The sequence below is a fragment of the Augochlora pura genome, chromosome 11 (genome assembly GCF_028453695.1).
Source record: "Augochlora pura isolate Apur16 chromosome 11, APUR_v2.2.1, whole genome shotgun sequence".
Classification (NCBI taxonomy): Eukaryota; Metazoa; Arthropoda; class Insecta; order Hymenoptera; family Halictidae; genus Augochlora; species Augochlora pura.
In genome coordinates, this window is record NC_135782.1 from 2,019,769 (window position 1) to 2,034,920 (window position 15,152).

Consider the following 15,152-nt stretch of genomic DNA (forward strand, 5'->3'; position numbering starts at 1 on the left):
TACACGACTACAACTATATTTAGGTCACATTATCCACTTACGATTCACTCCGGCGTATACCCGGTCGTTTTAACATCGCACTTAATGTCCATTGTCGGTTTAATGAGAAAATTGTTACAATGGCACAATCATGATGTGTGCAATCGCATCAAGCCGCACCGAGTGCCCGTATGTGGCTCCTTTCAGATGAACTCTCCGCGGTAGTTGTGACCGGTCTTCCGTGATACCCCTTGCGACCTTCTACGGTCAGTCATTACACTTACCCTACGCGATCGAACACATCCAGACAACTTTTCTTCCAGTCTCTAATCTAAATGGAAACTCTGTCTTCTCTATCTAAGTGTACAACACGGCGAAGAAAGTAGAGCTCGTTAAACCAACGATTTCTCTAGTCTGCCAATAATAATTCGCCGTTCCGTAATCTGTCCGTCCGCGAGTGCACGTGAGAAAGAAATCAGCGGCGTTCTGTCGTTCCGTTAGCTATTCCTGACAGAAAAGTTCGAACGGACCGAAAAGCTCGTATGTTAAAATAATCACGGTGAGTACGCTTCTCGTACGTACAATCGAGAAAAACGAATACCGGAGTGTCACCTTAATTACAGTTCATTTTGCATCGCGTTCATTCTGTAATGTTCGGGCATGTTCTATAAATATTAAGAGCGCGATCATTTATAATCTATTGCCGTTTCTTGCCGCACTTTGTTTATTAAATCAAACGAATTTATCAGCTGTCCAGAAGGTTTCTCTTGCACCGCGAGGCGCCCAGGGGCGATTCATCGTCCGCAAGATTCCGTTTTGCAACAAGATGACCGCGGAAGTCCCGAACGAGGTCTGGTCGCAGGACCGACCCACGGTCCAGGAGGTCAGCGAGATGCTGCGAAATTTCGGCCCGTACGACTACTCGGTGTTCGCGTTGATGCTGATGGTGTGCGGCACCATCGGGATCTACTTCGGCTTCGTGAAAAAGTCCTCGGGAGAGGACGAGTACCTCGTCGGCGGTAGAAACATGGACACGTTCCCCGTCAGCTTGAGTCTTATAGCCAGTTTTATATCAGGTAAAAAAAAATGCTCGTCGAGTTATCGCCGTTGAATTAAACCCTTTTGAAAAATGAACGTTCCAAACTCGATAACGTACGCAATTGTTGCGACAACAGGTATTTCGTTGCTGGGCACACCGACGGAGGTATACGTGCACGGGACCAGTTACCTGTTCATCTCTTTCGGGGTCGTTATCGTCGGCTTCGTGATGTCCATAATATATCTGCCGGTTTTCCACGAGCTCAAGCTGACGAGCACCTACGAGTACCTCGAGAAACGTTTCGACAAAAAGATCAGGCTGCTGGGATCGGCGCTGTTCATGATCGGTGTCGTAAGTTCCTTCGATCGATCTTGTTTGAGGCGTGTATCTCACGTTTGCTCGATCGCTTCTGTTCGAATTACAAAAACATCTTGTAACAGAGACACGTGCTTTTAGATGACCTGGCTCCCTATCGTCATCTACGTGCCGGCATTGGCTTTCAATCAAGGTAACGAAGCTCGCGGACAAATCAAGCGTTGCGCGAGAACGAAATAATAAACATTACGTTGCGTTCTGTCCACAGTTACAGGGGCGAATGTGCACATAGTCACTCCGTTCGTGTGTATCGTGTGCATATTTTACACTTGCGTGGTAAGGAACGATTCTTTTAGCAAAAATAAAAATTGTGATCTTTCGTTGGCAGTGCGCGATCTGCTTATCGCGAAGTCATTTTACTTCTTTTATAAATGCGTACGATTGTAATTCTGGAATTTATACCGATCAGGGTGGTATACGGGCAGTGGTATGGACCGACTTTATTCAGACGTTCATCATGTTCGGTTCCATGTTGCTGATCATAATCAAAGGGACGTCGGACGTAGGCGGATTATCGGTGGTGGTCAGAAGAAATCTGGAATCCGGCAGGCTCGAGTTGCCCACGTGAGTGTAATTCTACGATCTGCGATCGTGATCACGATCGAAAACGCCGTTTAGAGTTAACTGTTATTAACTTGCACGCACCGTCTAATAGGACAGATTGGAATCCTCTCACGAGACACACGATCTGGTCGCTGGTGGTGGGCGGGTTCTTTCACTGGCTGCAAATATCCGCCATTAATCAGAACATGATACAACGGTATCTGTCGTTACCCACTTTGAAGTCGGCCAGAAGGTACGCGGAATTATATCCGATTTTCTAGACTGCGGATTTTGCGCATTTATTACATTTATTATAACAATTCTGCCGTATTATTTCCAACGAGTTCGAAGATTACTAAAAGAAACAAATGTGCTCGTAGCCCCTGGAAAGCTTTTTATTTTGCACAAAAATCCGCCTATTATCGATTACATATAAATTAACTTTCGCGTCAGACCCAGAGTCACTTTTCCACGAAATAAATTGCTGCAGCGCGATTTCTTCGAATTAAATCTTACTTTTTCAATTTAATTCGAAGAATAATTCTAAACGAATTATTACTAGCGATTATATTTTATTCTAATTTAAAAAAAAGATATTAGCAGGGTCTGTTGTGGACCGCCAACGGGACACGGTTCCGTTGTACAAATGCGAGGGGTCGGAGAACCCCCGCGTTACCAGTCGAATGCTAAATAAAAGGGGGCTTCCCGTTGGCGTGCTTTAAACGGTCCATCGTCTACGGTGAATTGCAGAGAAAAAATGGTGACAACGCGATTGTGGGTTTCAGAGCGCTCTGGATCTTCATAGTCGGTGTTGTGATAATAATGGGAACATGCGGATACGCGGGATTGTTAATATATGCCTGGTACCACGAGTGTGATCCACTTACGACGAAGGTAATGATGCTTCCGTGGATAGATCAATTCCACGGTTCGTTCTAAACCAGAAGCGATGACGGATTTCATATTCAATCGACATCATATACACGTTCGACATTGAATCGTTTCCACCTTAGTATCTGTATTTACTATTAGATCGATTCACTATTGCCGCGAGTACCGGCAATAATTGAAAACAATTCAAAAATATAGCGAGATCACGAGGATTCTCGATTTAAAGCGGGGACAGGTGATCGATTGAAATATGAAATCCCGACGAATCTTTTAACTTTCATGGGAATATACTTTTGATACAGCTAGCGGGCGCGAAGGACCAATTGTTGCCTTTATTAGTGATGAACGTGTTGAAAGAGATGCCGGGACTTCCGGGGCTGTTCGTCGCCGGTGTATTTAGCGCGGCGTTGAGGTAAATCGAAACCGTACCCCGATCGATAGCTAACGTCGTATCGAAGCGTCGTTTCCATTTATATTTCAGCTCTTTATCTACCGGCTTGAATTCCATGTCCGCTGTGGTGCTGGAAGACTTCATAAAGCCGTTTAGGAAGACGCCGTTCACGCCGAAAACCGCGGACACGTTGATGAAGCTCACGGTTGTCATTCTGGGAGTAACTTGCGTGGCCCTTGTGTTCGTTGTCGAGAAAACGGGGTCTCACGTTTTGCAGGTATGTATTCCGGTTCGCAGAGACTCGAAGAAGTGATTTTCATTAATTTGATGACGACGATGCGTTTCAGTTGACTACGAGCTTGACTTCGATCACCAGCGGACCTTCTCTGGCTATCTTCAGCATGGGGGTGCTGTTGCCTTGGGTGAATGCCAAGGTATTGTTGGATTAAAAAGTATTATTTATTAAAAATATTATTGGACAACGTTTCATCGATAAAAGCGTATCCGATTCATCGATAAAAATGTACCGAGTGAAAGGAGAATGATTTTGATAAAATTCAGGGCGCCCTGATCGGCGGTCTCTCCGGTCTCAGTTTCATGAGTTGGATCAGTCTTTCGGCCGAGGCGGCCATCGCCAGCGGTAGACTGAAGTAAGTCTTACAGCTTTGTAATGTACAGGGTGGCCCGGGGTAAGAATTAGCATCCGAACGTCTTCGTTTCTTTCGCGATCGTGTCTTAAAAAAATAACGTAGACGCGTGGATAGCTAATTCGTATCGGATGTCACCTTGTATTCCAGTGTTTGAATCCTTTGTAATGTTTAATCAGATTCGACGAGAAACCGATTTCTACGGAAGGCTGCTACTACACGTTTCCCCAGGTAGAGAGTTTGATATTCATCCCCCCTGACAACATTTTGAACGAGGGGGAAGACGATATGCTTCCGTGAGTATTACAAAGATTGAAGAATTTTTTTTCGWGCGTGAYATACACTTATTATACACGTTTCACCGTGTATAATATTAGGAATTGCGATAGAAACGAATTRTAAAAGGAATCGCATTTTCAGAGAGCCTTTAGCGTTGTATCGTCTGAGTTATCTTTGGTACACTGTCACCGGCGCGTTGGTGACGATGAGCGTCGGCCTTCTCGTCAGTCTTATATCGTCGGAGAACGTCGAGAAATTGGATCCGATGCTGGTGGCTCCGATGATAAGGAGGTTTTTAAAACCGTCCAACAAAGAGGTGCAACAAGTCGAGGTAAACGAACTCGAGAAACTATTCTGAAAATTCAGCCTCTCCGTGCATCGATTAAACTGTGAAAAGTCATCCGCGAAGCCGACTCGCAAGCGCACGCGTTCGGGGCACAAAATTAATCGTCTTGGCAATAGAATCGGTGAAATAATATCTCTATAATCTCTGCGACTTAATATTTTAAAAAATTAATATTTTTTCTAAATTGATATTTTAAAAAATTAATATTTTTCTAAATTAATATCCGAGTCGAGAACTTGTGTTCGTATATTTCTTCGTAGAAATTCGAATGTACGATCGTCGTTACAATGAAAGGATCGTCTAGTTTGCCGCTCGAAATCGTGTCGGGCGATCTAAATAATCTCTTTTTGGATCTCCAGATTGGTAATATAGAGACCGGTCACGAAGTACGAGGAATTAGACAAGAGAACACGACCAGGGACTCTTCATTGGCATGACCTTGACCGACGATCATTGGCGTTGATCGAATCACAGGGGTCGACAAATCGTGCGCGAGCAAAGTGTTTGGTTGACTGGCTGAAATATTAAATTAGAACAGCCCGGAATATAAAACATGTTAGAGCAATCATGAAAATAAAGTACGGAACGTCTCGCGGCGGCCGGCGGCGGCGCGTTCGAGCGGCGCGGAACCGCTGGCGAAGCGGACACGATAAAAAGCGCAACGACGTACGAACGACACGAATCGGCTGCACACCCCTCTTGCCTTACAATTTCTTTCTTTTTTTTTCGTTTCGCAAACCGACGGGCATCAGTGCCACTTTGCCCTTAATAGATCGCCGGGGGAGAAAGAAATTACGTATTCATCGTATCACGCGCGCGTTACGGCAGATGTTAGATAATCATTTCGATTGCGTTTTGTTCCACGTACTTCGCGGAAGCTCGAGTCAAAACGGAAAGGTTGTGTAATTTATTAACACGGGGGAACCGGCGAACGAAACGACCGGTTCCCCTGATTTCGTTCGTTCTCACGATCATCGAAAATTAACGAGACCGCTCTCTTTCTCTCGATTATACTTCTCTCGTTCGAGCATACACGCATTGCAATGGAATCGGCGTGCTGTGTACTCGTTTTGCATTACAACGAAGTTGTTTTAAAAAATAAAAAAAAACAGGCAAGGGGTTGTTAAACGGATCGTAACACGAACGGGAACAATAAAACAAGTCAAACACGTCGTTTTCATTTTTTACATTTACCCATAGATATAATGTGTTTCAATATTAACGAAGACGTACAAAGTTAACATGTATGATAGTATTATAATCTGTATTATCCACACTCTTTCAACGAAGTTGTACTTCCATCGGAAGAAAAATATAAAACATTCGAAGCTGAAGCAAACAAGAAAGTCTCCGACAACCACCTGTGTGTCTCCTTCGCGATTCGGCGAACGCGCAGCGAGAATAATAAAAAGAAAGCTGCACATTGCGCGCGCGCGCGCGTAAACGACGCTCTCTCGAGGATACAATAAGATCCGCCTCTCGTTAACAACACCGCATAATTATAGACTATCGAAATTCAACGCGTTTACAGCCTTCTTTCCCCGAATCTTTTTTAAGATTTTTCATACGATCCGGACCTCATTGTATTCCTCTGGATCGCGTTAATTACATCGACACGGCGTGTCGCCGACAATCACATCGTACGAGACAAAGATCAATGAACTGATCGTAAAAACACGACGAACTTAAGAAAATGAGTATTACGTATGATAAGGTGCGAATCCGTACAACACCGACGCGCTTGGGTAATGGTGTTGTCGGGACGCTGCACGCGCGTCGCGTTGTAATTCCTCGACTAGAACTAAAAAGAAGAACTGATTTTCGCAGGAAGCGAAACTTAAAGATACCATCGAAAAAATCGATAAAAAGCAGAAAACAAATATTCCGAATTCGCGCGAGACGACGATCTCGTGTGCACCGGGGGCGTTGTCGCTTTACTTTTAAGAGAAAGGTTTGCGAAGTTTTACGAAGCGGCTTGGTCAGGTGGTATCGACGGGGGTGACGAGGCGGTGGGGGCCAGAAAATTGTTGAATATATTTTATTCGTGAAAAATATATTTCTTTTTGTTTCTCTATCGTGAGCGGCCTCGCGTACGGCCGCGTCGCGCGTGGTAGAAAAGGGACAACGAAGTGGATCCGTTCGAAATAAGTACAGCGATCGGCGAGAAACAGGGACGCGGATCAACAGATTTTTACATCACTATAATGCTTCCGTATATTGCTATCGCTATTATTACGCATTTACAAATACAGCTTCTCGCGCGACAAGGTAAGCTTAAGATCACTTTGATTGGCCGCGGGAACCTGGCCACCGTGCAGTCCACGGTTTGTCTAGCGGGTAATGATTATTGAGCATCAGATTCACAAGTACGGGGATTTGAATGCTGTGAACGTTAACAGGTCGTCTGGAAAGCGGTGAGCGCGCGCGCTCGACGTCGATTGGGTTTTCTGACAAAAGTTCGCTCGCGCCTATGGCTCGGGCACGGACATCGTTCTGATATTTTGTACTATGAGAGATCTGGCGAACCGCACGGGCGCCGCTTAGTTTCCGTCGGCCAGAAGACACGATGCGACAGAAATTTCTCTGCAATAGAATAATGTTCGCCTGTTCGGCTCCATTTAGTATCTCTAAAATGCCGGTTGCGGGAAGCGCGCGTCACGCGGTCCAACGGCGGCGCTCCGCCATCGGTCCGTTTAACAGATTTCGTGGAAAGTTCGATGCCCCCGTTTGTTCACTTAAAAAGAACAAATAAAACGACAGAGCAGAGTACAATTAACATTGCTGTAATATTTAATATCACCGTTGAATCGTTCAGTTGTCTTTCGTTCGTTTAAAAGTCACGGACTTCTTATTACAATGCGCGGCTTTACGCAATAGCGTATACGAAAACCGATGGAAATAAAAATTCCCGCGTTCGTCCACATATTTTTGAAATATGTTCGTCTTTGAATATATGTCATCTTTGGTTTTTATGAAACAATCTAGCAAAGCTGGTATTTGCAGGATGGACAATTAGCCGAATAATTATTTTATGCGAACAATGTACTGTTTATAAGCATCCGGTGAACCTTCCACGAAATTCGGTAGATTAAGGACAAGCACGGTCAGGCGTACGCGTTAATTCCTTTAGTGCTACGTTATAGAATAGTTTGACAAAAATTCCTCGGAATGCTGCAAAGTGATATTTTTAAGAAAAACGACGGGATCGAGAAGGTTTCAGGCTACCGTCGCATTCTCACTCGCTTCATTGTTCCTATCTGTATAATTGTCTCCGGATCCTGGCAACGTATCGCCGAAGAATTGATCCGACTAATTGGCACTCGTTTCACATTTCCGGTTTCTCGTTTTTAATCCGAGACGGTCAGCGCCGAAATTAACAAATACGCGCGCGTGGTAACAGGCGCGAACGTGCTTATTTGTTCGCCGCGTTATCGTATAAAACCGCTACGGCGATCGCCGCGAATGAAAATCACAAAAGATTATTTGTGCCAACGTAACATGATCGTCCTAAATCAAACGGGACTACGCCTCGGGCTCGCGTACGAAAAGCACCTCCAAATAGTAATTATAAATCCAATACGTCGACAGCAACAATTAGTAAATCCTACTTTAACGCTAGAAATAATTATTACCTATTAAACGACATTGTTAATGCCCGCCCGCGTCGAGCAACAACGACATGTGTTTTCGGAGGGCAATGCAAAAATACAACGCATTTCGAATTTCGTTAAAAAATGCGTGGAAATTGTTGATCGTAGTTAACAACTCTCTAATTGTACACATTAAAACAATGTTCTAAACGTAATCGTTCGCAACGAATTAAAAACAGTATATGTATATATATATGCTGCTGTATAAATAAATACTGTACTGTTGATTGGTACATTGTCGAAAATCGATAGTGGAAATCGTACGATAGGACCTTTGTTTATCAAAGTATAAAAATCTATCAAAAAGTATAAAAATTCTGTAGGAAAATAGTCGATTAGTCTTCTAATTACGCCGACACCATACTTTTTTCTTGGTCTTGCCGCTCGATTTCGATTAAATAATAGTATTACGCACCTACGAATAAATAACGCGCAATTAACCAGCATATCGGAATGCAAGAAGGTATCTGTACCCAACAAAAAAGCGTATCTTTTCGACACTGTATGCTTCTCAACTCGTATACTATGCTTAAAAAATAACTGATTAGTCGCGACGACACTCGCGGTACAAAAATTTATACACGCAGCCGCATAATTTCCAGCGAATTGTCAAGGTAAATTTCGTTCTCTCTTCTCGCGGATCGAATTCTAAACAGGCTGTATTTTCTATTCCGTATTTATGTAACTCGCCCCCTCCGTGAAAAGGTACTAAAACATATACATGTATCGTGCGACGTGTCGCGATAAAAAATTAATTAACTATGAGAACCCAGTACGATGATGCCGCCTCTTCCTCAGTCCGAGGCACGCGTCGTCGCGTTAAGATTTCACGTAGAAACGAACGATGAGACGTCCCCGTTACGAACCATCCCCAATCGTTCTTCCCCGATCGTCGAAACGACGGTCTCGGTTTCTACGCGAATCTCTGAACATCAACCGAGCTGCAACTATTTTTATGCAGACTAGATCACCATTTACGAACGAAGAAATAGTTTCGTTTCTCGGTCCCGATCCACTCGAGAGTTCTTCTGAAAATCAGTGCTCTCGATTTTATAATCGCGGCATTATTTCGTTATAGGCGGTTCACTGGTATACCAAAATATATACTCGCAGCTTTCGAGTCGCTCGACGCTTGTACACATTGTTAATTAATTGTAAATATGTTCTCTGTACAAGCGGATCGTATAGAAAATACTTTTCGATCGTATAAATGCTAGGCGTTCGAGGTTCCAGGACGTTCCCCGTCTTCGAGCAACCTCTTCAGTTCTGTTTCACGATGAAAACGAAAATAAAAAAAATCGCGTCTAGACGAACAGACTAGGGGCCGCGAGAGGACTTAATCAACGAGCGAAACCTTCATTTTTTACAACGCTATACTCTCGTATGCTAATAATCGCTATATCCGATCTATAATATTGTTTAATAGATTTCGTGTCCCAGAGTGTAGTCGGACACGACTCGTTCGAATCTGAGCAACCTCGTCGTTTTTTGGTCCCATTTCGATGTGCTTATTCGATTTATTTCAACGAAACGAATTCTATCAATCTACCGAATGCCGTCAAATACCACGAAAAGTGGTAAAGCATGGAGTCTGTTTGTACATGCTTCATACGATATCCCTCGATCGTCGTCAGATCTTATAAATAATAAAAAGAAAGAACGAATCGAGCAACGATAAAATCTAAAGTTTCTCAATACCTTAATAATTGCTTAAAACAATTAAACTCTATAGCAATGAAAAATTTGGAGCAATCATAATGATTATTTAATGGTACCGATTCTTACGCGGTATCTTTTAAAATCTTCTCTTGCAACAGTTTCGACGTCTGACAAATAAAGATACTAATTTTTCATGACTCTAGTATCGATAATATTTAACGAAGCTTCGACAATAGATTAGAAGATGTGTATCATCCCCTATGCTCGTTTCCCTGAGGTCTATATTAAGATACGCGGCCGACAGACTTTCCAGCGGACTACCTGTGCTTTTCGTGGACAATGGAGGATCCGTCGATCGCGTGTTACGCGGGAAGAACGTGTCACGGAAAAGAAACGCGGTGACAATCGCGCTGACGTCGACGTCGGCCTGATTAAAGGAACCTCGTAACCGCGGGATCAGTAATCTACTTTCGCTTCGACGAGAAGAAAGGAACTGAAAAAACGTCTTAACGGACTATTTCTATTTCGCGCACGATTCTCGGTTTCTTATATCTAGTCCGCTACTTATATCTAAATGCGTGAATTGACAGTTCGATGACAGGGAGAACGGGTCGCGAGACAGTTCAAATGCGTTCGTTCGAACGTACATATTACAAAGTAGAAAATCGCACGATTATTGAACGCGCGGCGATCGGACCGCGAAGCGGAAGCTACGTGAAATTTCTCTAGTCCTCCTTTCTGGCCTCAGGCAACCAGTTTATAAATACATGGCTGCGCGTCGACGACCGCGGTCCGATCATTCTCGATCCGGAGTGTACAAGCGCGCGCAAGGCGAATGATCGAGCGCGCGGATCGTCGACCGACTGGAATTCTACTTAACGATAAACCTACGTAAAAACGACCGACTCGCGTTGCTTTGTAAAAACGATAGCATGGAATTTTTCCAGACTTTGTGCTGTTTCTATTGTAAGTTAGACGTCTCTATTGTCTTTACAATTCTTAGGTGAGCTGGCCATTAGGTTCGGTAGGTTTAGCGTTAAGAACAAAGAGCGTCGTAGAGGATGACAATGCTAAGTTCTACACGCACGGTACATTTGATCTGCCTCGTCGGTATGGAAGTGCGAAGGCGATTAGCAGTGGAGAGTGGGGAAATGTTCAATCGGAATCGCACGCAGCGGCCAATTCGAATTGGATCGCCACACAGATGTTCGTAGCGCGGCACCGCAGGCGACACTTCCGAACCTGAACTCGGCGTCTCGTCGCGAATTGGTCGTCGCAACGTCGTTCCTATAACTGCTGGCACGGCACGGTTTGGGGCGGCGGTGCTGGCGGCAACGGTGCGTTCTCCTCGTGTATCATCACGAGTTTACCGTACTTCACCATTCTGGTCCCATGCTTTTGCTGCAAACAACATCCTGCTCGTTTAGTACGAACCGCCCTTCTCTATCGTCAACTTTCGAAATTGATAATATCGTTTCCGGTACTATCGCGTGGATGTATCGGTAGGTTGCAAAAGAGTCTGTCCATCTTGAGTAACCAATAAACGTTGCACATAATTAGATATTTGCCAATTAGTTATCACCATGCTGAATGATTTCGTATGATTCGATCGGTTCGTCGATAGACCGCGGATCTTTCTGCGGAATTCCTCTATCTTTTTAATTTGTCTTACGGAAAATTGTAATTTTTCGCTTCCGTATAGTTTCACTTTGTTCCCATTTTCCATAAATACATAAAATCCGCAGTCTATTTGTTACACTTTCTACTAGCGACGCGCCACTGGTCATGAATATTAAATCAATTATGATACTGCATCGCTACATACATCGCGTATGATATAATATTTATGATCAGGCATATAAATAATGACGATAAAGAAACGCAGAAAAATGTCGTGTTTGCCGCGAAATATTCCGATTTGATATGCTACGATGATAAGAGCACGTTTCGTCGCTGAAACTGAAACTTGACGTTGAGATTATCGAGGTTGTATTAATAACAAAAAAGATCGTGTAATACTGTATGCCTCTATTCTTTTAAAATAATCAAAATCGTATGTACAATCGTTATAAAATAAACTATGCGAGACATGTCACGATACTGTTTGTACTGTGCTTTACCTGCGACATCGTTCCCGCTGTCCAGCTCCCATTGCTGCTCCCGCTGTCGCTTCCGCTGGACGTGATACCGTCCTCGAGGACGAGCTTTGTTTCGAATCCCTCGACCTCCAGGTCCAGGTAGAGCTGACCGAGCTGGTCGTTCACCAGCAAAGGTTGATTGAAATTTTTTAAGGCGTCCATGTCCGCTTGGAGCACTTCTGTCAGTGTCTTCGGGTGTATTTGGTACTCGTATATCAGTTCTGGCGTTAACTGAACACCTTCGAGCCAGGGTGGCTCTTTTCTTCGCTTACCTTGATGCTGCTTCGTGTTCTCCTGAAAACAAACCAATGATGATTCTTCGATGTTCGAAGTTATTTAATAAAACGTTTCACAGCGACTAAAAATTATCAAGAATAGGTTGGCTTACCTCGGGCAGGTACTCCGTAGGTTTCTGGTCCGGATTGCAGCTGCTGTCGCTGCTCTTGTAGAGGAAACTGCTGTAGAAGCTCGATGAGCTCGACTCATCGACGTTGTAATCGTTCTGCTTGTGCACCTTTTGAGTGACTGGCGTCGACGCGTCTACCAAGCTCGAGCAACCCCCATCCATGCTGACGCAGGACGAAAACAGCTCGCCGGGTGATAATACCTGTCATTGGTTCAATTTTCAATGTAGTAGGGGCGAAGGGATTTTTTTTTTTTGTTAAATCTGTCAAACGTAAACAAATACTTTTTTCGACGATTCGGACATCGCCATAGTGCTGCCTGGTTCCGCTTTGACGCTGGTCGCTTGACTAGCTGGTCGCTTCCGTTCCAAACATTTATCAACGATAGACTGGTTGTTAGTTTCGCGCGTGACCGGTGTCAGTTCTGGGGTCACGAAAGGCCTATACATCATGCCAGCTGGTGGTGGGCCACCGAACACCGGAGGACAGATCACTCCGGCCATCGTTGTTGTAACGTAAGATACTGGCACGAACACTGGAAAATTCGTTTCGAACACTTGGTTATCTAGGTCTGGTGAGAATCTCTTATTCTTCTATGAAAATTTGTTAGTTGTCGTATAGATAGAGACGAGTTCAATAAATAAAGACATCGGGTTCCGACGTGAGCATATGTTCTCTCAGTTTAATGATTCCAACGCTTGCGGATGATAGCTTATATACACTTCGAGACGTAAGTTAAGAAACCAAACTGTTTTGACAACGTGTAATGTGTGTTAATCGCGGCGACGGTTTCGTCGCGTGTCTGTCGCGGACACCTCTCTGTGTGTTAGTGTTCTGTTGTTAACTGGACAGTGCATCTCTATGCAATTATGGCTTGAAACGAAGGATACAGAACTTATAACAACGATCACCACTGATAAAAAAATGTTTGAAAAATTGCATAAACGACTGCAGTCTAATTGCATCGATTGGTCAATTGGTTTGCTTCTTAGCTTTTGTCAGTAAGTGTATCACTTTTCTCTTTGTTTCTTACTTCTCTGTTTCACTCCTTCCTTTTCGTACTCTATTCTAAAGTCATTCTTTGAAGAAGAATGTACATACTGTAAGGATTGATCTGTGGCTGTTGCATAGATTGGGGTGGGCTGAGCTTCTCCTGCATCGGCGATAAAACCGCGTGGTCATTGGTTTGTGGGACCGGGACGTAATATACTGGAATCATTGACGGCAGGACTGGTATCCTGGGTATTGCTTGTGAATTGGCACTGCAATTTTAAACGGAATCTCAGTTTACGGTAACTAATAGCCAGTCGCAAATGATAAGATCTAACCTGAGAAATGTGCAATTATTAATTTTACATTTCTTAAGTTTACATCCTTTCGATTATCTAATATTTAAGCCCCTAGTAGTATAGCAGATCAGTCATTTTACATTTCAGATTAACTCACTTTGGTAGCACATTGCTTGGCTGAGCAGGCGGCGGTGGCGGCACCGCCACCGACAAAGGTTGCCAGAGATTTATGTTGCCACCGGCTTGAATGACAGTTGATTGATCGAGACTCATGCTCGCCACCGTCGTAGTGACGTTGGTAGGGAACTGACCCGCGGTACTTGTCCTCGACATTTCTTCGTGCTTGGAAATCTGATGAAATAGTATCGCTATGAGATTAGACTATTCTATCTACGCGTAGATTAGACTATTCTATCTACAATCGACGACTACACTAACTTTATAACTATCCCCCTCCCAGCTGTGGCTTCCGGTTCTCTTCACTCCGTGGCCCTGATTGATGAAATGCGCATTCGGGTCCGCGGACATTTTCTCGTTCTTAATCCGCGAGTCCTTCAGCTTGTCGCTGTTCTTGATACTGGAACGGAGCTCCCGGTGTTTCTGCATCATCAGTTTCTCCATGTCCTCGTTATGACGGTTCAGTAGCGATTCGGTCAGCGTGGGAGGCTTGAAGCTTTCCGTAGTGGTGGTGTTGCTGGTGGTGTTCGAGGTATTGCCTCTGCTCGCCGAACTGGTCTGATTGTTGGACCCGCTGCTCAGGTTTTCGGCGCTACCACTGCCGCTCGCGCCGCTTCCGTTTATTGGCGACATGCATTTCCTCGCTACCAATAACAATTAGAAGAAACGTTAAAGAACAATCTAAATTCTTGGATAAATATAAAAGACGTGGATTCGGGGGTCGTCCTTACCTGCTGAGTTCGGACTGGTCTTTCCACCCTCGTCGTTGCTCGAATTAATGTTCTCCTCGTCGCTGCCGTACATGGTGGTCACCGGGGGTTTGCTCTTAAAGAATCTTTCAATATTCTCATTGTAGTTGAGCTGATTGTAGCTCGGCGGCGTCTCGGTCGACGATTTACTGTCGTAGTACTCGTGATGGGGCGAAATCTCACCGAGCATCACGCTGTCGTGTTCCTGCAACAAGGGATTGCGTGATCCCTTCACAAGTATATTGTAGCGACTTAGAATGAGTTGTCACATGATTTTCGTCACTGTCAGTTGTTTTGCATATTTGCGTTGCGTTGCGTTAGCGAGGGGGCGATTGCGTAAACTACTCCCGTTCCCGGGCTTTTTTTTTCATTTCAAACAATTCACCGGTTAAAAACAAAAGAGGTTTGTTAATGTGAGTTGCAAAAAGGAAGGGGGGGAGGGGAGACTTGTCACCGCAAAAATGCAATTTTTTACAGCGCACGAGCGACCAGTTGATCAACTTATTCATTTTTTCCCAGGCCTGCGATAAAAATTGTCTGGTTACTTCGACTACACCACCACAACCTCGACCAACTTCTCCTACCAAGTCCGTTCT

The 15,152-nt window shown here is 44.2% G+C and overlaps 2 protein-coding genes across 3 annotated transcripts; one reads left to right on the plus strand and one right to left on the minus strand.

Annotated features, from left to right (window-relative positions):
* The first annotated feature begins 190 nt into the window (after nucleotides 1-190).
* LOC144477357 (sodium-coupled monocarboxylate transporter 1) lies at nucleotides 191-6,152 on the plus strand. The gene is made up of 15 exons (XM_078195066.1): nucleotides 191-538; nucleotides 729-1,055; nucleotides 1,155-1,369; nucleotides 1,475-1,526; nucleotides 1,602-1,669; nucleotides 1,803-1,957; nucleotides 2,049-2,189; nucleotides 2,722-2,830; nucleotides 3,130-3,239; nucleotides 3,309-3,495; nucleotides 3,566-3,652; nucleotides 3,780-3,868; nucleotides 4,045-4,161; nucleotides 4,286-4,475; nucleotides 4,850-6,152. Exons 2-15 carry the CDS (start codon nucleotides 806-808, stop codon nucleotides 4,925-4,927), a joined length of 1,848 nt encoding a protein of 615 aa, XP_078051192.1. The 5' UTR covers nucleotides 191-538; nucleotides 729-805; the 3' UTR covers nucleotides 4,928-6,152.
* Nucleotides 5,694-15,146, minus strand: Per (period circadian regulator). Of its 2 annotated transcripts, none has more exons than XM_078195067.1 (8): nucleotides 14,539-15,146; nucleotides 14,069-14,451; nucleotides 13,788-13,981; nucleotides 13,443-13,603; nucleotides 12,626-12,876; nucleotides 12,326-12,544; nucleotides 11,920-12,231; nucleotides 5,694-11,200 (listed from the first exon to the last, which is right to left on the minus strand). In XM_078195067.1, the coding sequence occupies exons 1-8, from the start codon at nucleotides 14,744-14,746 to the stop codon at nucleotides 11,087-11,089; spliced, it is 1,842 nt and encodes a 613-aa protein (XP_078051193.1). In that variant the 5' UTR covers nucleotides 14,747-15,146; the 3' UTR covers nucleotides 5,694-11,086. The 2 variants fall into 2 exon arrangements, with proteins under 2 accessions (XP_078051193.1, XP_078051194.1); XM_078195068.1 differs by having other exon boundaries at nucleotides 11,193-11,326.
* Between the last annotated feature and the right edge of the window lie 6 nt (nucleotides 15,147-15,152).